The 4628-nt window shown below is 42.0% G+C and overlaps 1 protein-coding gene across 1 annotated transcript; it reads left to right on the forward strand.

Moving 5' to 3' along the window:
- Window positions 1–2456: 2456 nt before the first annotated feature.
- Window positions 2457–3410, forward strand: LOC107114237 (olfactory receptor 6B1-like). The gene has a single exon (XM_015415678.1). It carries the CDS (start codon window positions 2457–2459, stop codon window positions 3408–3410), a length of 954 nt encoding a protein of 317 aa, XP_015271164.1.
- The last annotated feature ends 1218 nt before the right edge of the window (window positions 3411–4628 follow it).

Below are 4628 nucleotides of genomic sequence, written 5' to 3' on the forward strand. Positions count from 1 at the left end.
TGGCACTTTCTGAATTTATTTTAAAGACATCTCCAATTCAGGAAGAAAGGAAGGAACCTGGTGATAACGTTCTTAGATTTTAAAGTCATAAATGGTTGACATTGTTTATACATTGTGTTCCTGAAGTCTCCTTTTCTGTTTAGTATTGTATCCTAGTTGTCACTTTCCACACTCAAACAAATATTATTGTAGGGGCTTCATTTGAAGACATCATGTAAACTTCTGTGGTTCAGAGCTCAAATTTCCTGCAAATTGTAAGTATCAACTGTTCTTTCATTAATATGGGACATTTCATTGATTAGGTTCAATTAAATGTAATGGCTTGTGTGATATATTCCCCCCACCTTTGTTTGTACTTTTAAAAAATTCTGTTTAAGCCTGGTTGTGTAGCAAAATTGGTGAGGCTTACACACTTGAGAGAAAGCCAAATAAGAAAAAAATATTATTCAATTCCAACTGCTTTTTGGATGCAAGAGCATAATTCAAGCAAGCAAGCTTAATCTGCATTTATTCTGAAGATTCTTTTATATTTAATAATTCTGGGGTTGCATTGCTAACTTGTCTTTTAAATAGTTTAAAGAAAACCAATTGGGTTGGGTCCAGCTTGGTTTTTTACTAGTGAAAAAGAGAGAGAATGGATCCTCTTTAACTACCCTGAAAAGGTAGGCTAGGAATCATGGGATCAAGACTCTACATGGGATGGAAGCTGTAGTAAGGAAAGGAATTGGACACCACTGAATGAAAAAAAAAACAGAATGTCAAATAATGGAGCTAAAGGATATGCCTTATTTTACACTAGGAAAAAGGCCCATTGTGGAAATAAATACAACGGCCTCTAAAAAGAGGCTCTGGGCAGGTGCCCTGGCATTGGACACTCAGTGTCAATTTGCTGTGGTGACCTCAGCAGTGTATAATGACACTGAGTGCACCATTTTCTCTAGAGGAACTAGGTAGCAGAGATCAGTTGTAATTTTGAGTGATCTCCAGCCCTCACCTGGAGATTGGCAATGATGGTTCCCCAGAAGGGAATAGTTGGTTTGGAGGGTGGAGTCTATGGCTTTGTATCTGTCCGAGGTCCCATGCCTCCTGAAACCTCAGCCTCTCCAGGCTCCATCCCTCACTTCTCCAGGAAATTCCCACCTGGAGTTGGCGACCTTATCTTCTTCCCAGCCAATCATCAACCCACCTTTATTTCCCCCTCACTCTTCAGCTTTCCACCCCCACACACACCTGCAGCCTTTCCCGTGCTCTGAAGCCCTGACTGCTACGTCACATTGGCTGTCATACGGGGGCCACCTCAGCAGCATATAAGGATACAGAGCCCACCATTTTCTCCAGGGGAACTGATCTCTGCCATCTGGAAAGCAGTTGTAATTCTGAGTGATCTCCAGCCCTCACCTGGAGATTGGACACATTTTACCTCAGAACAGCAAACTGTTTAGAATGTTAGAGGCAAAAGCCAATCAAGTCGCATATGAAGAAGACTGCATTAAGAAGGCTGATTGGTCAAGACAAACTAAATAAGCAGGTTGGATCAAACCCTACTTTTGGTTGTGCCACGACCAGAATGATGAATAATCTGTGGGATTCTACTGGCTGTTTTACATGTAAAAGAGGGAGGAGAAGCCCTGCTTGACCACCAAAAAAGCTATGCTGAGGATCATTGGACCCACCTGGGGGGGAGCCTTGCAAGACAGGCACTGCTGTGGAGTGGGAATAAAGTGAGATTGAGCAGAAAATGCAGTAAGATCCAACAAAATGGTTTTCAAACCATGCTTGCTACATCATCATTTTGTTGTAAAGATATTTGAACCAGTCCTGGATTCCAATGCGATACCGGTGTTGTATCAAAAATAAGCAGAGACATAAATGGCATAAAGTAGTCTGAAATCAGTGTCAACATATATGTATATGTGGTGGGAATTACGTTTTATTATTTTGGCTTGGATCCAAAAGATCTCCCTGCATGTGCAGAAGATGTTTCCATTTGCAGATAGGGGGAGGTTGAACATTATCTGCAAATTCTTCTGCAGCTCTCCCTCTCCCATGCCCTGACAAGGCAGCTCTGGGGGGTCTTCTCACCTCATACAACCTGGGTTGGGACAAAGAGACTCTGTGCATGGGAACGGGGGATTCAGTGTTCCTTCCTGCATGAGTAGATGTTTAATGTATTTTTTCATTTAGAAATTATATATGTTGCTTTTCTGAGGCCTACTTGAGTCAACTAACAGGTAAAAACAATGCCATAAAGTGATTTATATTAAAAACATGCCATTTTTTCTTTTGATCTGGGTTACTACATTTGTTTAGATGCTTGTCACCTGGTGTGCCTGCTCTCGTTCTGTGACTTCATGTTTTATCTTCCGGTACGCAAACATTGCTTTGTTTTGCCAAGAGTCCCATAGCCTGTCCAATGATTTGATTTTCTCTTATTCGTGCAGGTTTTTGTGCCAGATATGGAACTAGCAAACCAGACCAGAATCCAGGAGTTTATCCTCCTGGGATTCCCCACCATCATAGAACTTCAGGTATTGCTGTTTGTCATATTCCTTGTGATCTACACCCTGACACTCCTGGAGAACATTGTAATTATCACCTTGATCAGGACAAACAGCAATCTTCACAAACCTATGTACTATTTCCTTAGTCACCTATCTTTCCTGGAAACCTGGTACATCTCTGTAACTGTCCCAAAGCTTCTAGTTAACTTCCTGTCAGAGTACAAAAGTATCTCCTTTGGAGGCTGTATGGCCCAGCTTTACTTCTTTATAGCTCTGGTCTGCACTGAGTGTGTCCTCTTAGCTGTCATGGCCTATGATCGCTATGTTGCCATTTGTGACCCATTGCGCTACCCAGTAATCATGACTGCTCGGCCCTGCTTGCACCTGGCTGTGGGATCCTGGCTGGTTGGTTTCCTGATTTCTATGCTCAAGGTGTTTTTCATTTCCCGCTTGACCTTCTGTGGACCCAATGTCATCAACCACTTCTTCTGTGACATTTCACCTTTGCTCAACCTCTCTTGCACAGACCGGACAGTGGCTGAGATGGTGGATTTTGTATTTGCTCTCATCATCCTTTTAATTCCACTGGCAATCACAATGGTCTCCTATGTGTGCATCATAAATACCATTTTACGTATCCCCACTGCCCAGGGAAAAAGAAAAGCTTTCTCTACCTGTGCCTCACACCTTACTGTTGTTGTCATCTTCTACTCAGCTACCCTCTTCATGTATGCCCGACCAAGAAGAATACATTCATTTAATATGAACAAGCTTGTGTCAGTTGTGTACACTATTGTGACCCCTATGCTGAACCCCTTCATTTACTGCCTACGGAATCAGGAAGTAAAGGAAGCCCTGAAAAAGTTTTTTTCTAGTTTGAATGCTAACTCTGTGACTGGCAACCACTAGGCTCATACAAGCTGGAGTCATTAGGAACTCATGATGAATTGTTCTGGGTTGGGGGGGGGATGCTGATTGAGACATTACACACTTGTCTTCCAACACTACACATTTGCAAAAAATAATTCTGCCTACGCTGAATATGTAGAAATTCTATATTTTTTTGTTTTTTTCCTGGGAAAACTTGGTATGTTGATTTCAAGATTGGCTTGAACCACCCAGTTTACAACTACCATTGGATCCAACAAGTTGTTTCTGCTGGTGAAAACTGAAGGCCTGTCCTCTTTGACTATCCCACAATACTATGCTGGCAATCATGGCACTGGCATGTACAAAAAACATGTTGGACAGGGGCAGTAGTAAGAAGAAGAATTGAACATGGTTGAGTAGTAAAGCTGGCTGGATCCAATCCATAGTCATTGAATTTAACTGTTTGCTCAGAATGCTGTTTTTACACATGCAAGATAGATCATTGTCAATGCATTACATCAGAAGCTGGAAACTGAATTTTCCTGTTTCATATAATTTCCTGTTGCAAATAATTGTCATAGTGCATTGAGAACACGTCATCCAATGTGTGAAAGCAGTCTTAGGCCTATTATGCACATGTGCTTTCCCTCACTTTCACCATGCATGTTTGTCAGGTTTTCTTTGTTGTTTTGCATTGATTTTCTTCCCTTCGGCGCTCAGTTCACTCTCTGGTTGCCGTTTTCCTGGGTTTTCTGAGTGCTTGTTTACCGATTTCACTTTTTTCACCCCTTTTTTCACTTCCAAGCTGTAGATAATTCAAAAGAATACAGATTCCCTCAGATTTTCCCCCACCCCTTTGCTGCCCCTGGAAAGTCACTCCCCGCCCTCATCAAGGTCATACCACCCACTCTGTACTTTCCACCATCCTCCCTCCATCAGTGTACATGCTCCATTTCCCCCTCATTTTTTTTTTTGACAAGCAGCATGAGACTACTGTAGTCTCAGATTGCTGAATTTAAAAAAATGGGGGGGGGGGAGTTTAAAAGGGGCTGTGGAAGGTTTAGTTCCCTGCTGATATTTACTTAAAGGGGAGATTGGAGAGGAGGCAAATGGCAGCATTCCCAGTGCAAAAAAAGAAAAAAAGAAAAAAGATTTTAGTGCTGCATTCAAACAAAATAAAGGGAGAGATCCTCAGCACAGAATGAAACTGACATGAAATGGAGAGAGAGAGAGAGAGAGAGAGAGAGAGAGAGAGAG

The sequence above is a fragment of the Gekko japonicus genome, unplaced genomic scaffold, assembly GCF_001447785.1.
Source record: "Gekko japonicus isolate JY-2015 unplaced genomic scaffold, Gekko_japonicus_V1.1 scaffold3901, whole genome shotgun sequence".
NCBI lineage: Eukaryota > Metazoa > Chordata > Lepidosauria > Squamata > Gekkonidae > Gekko > Gekko japonicus.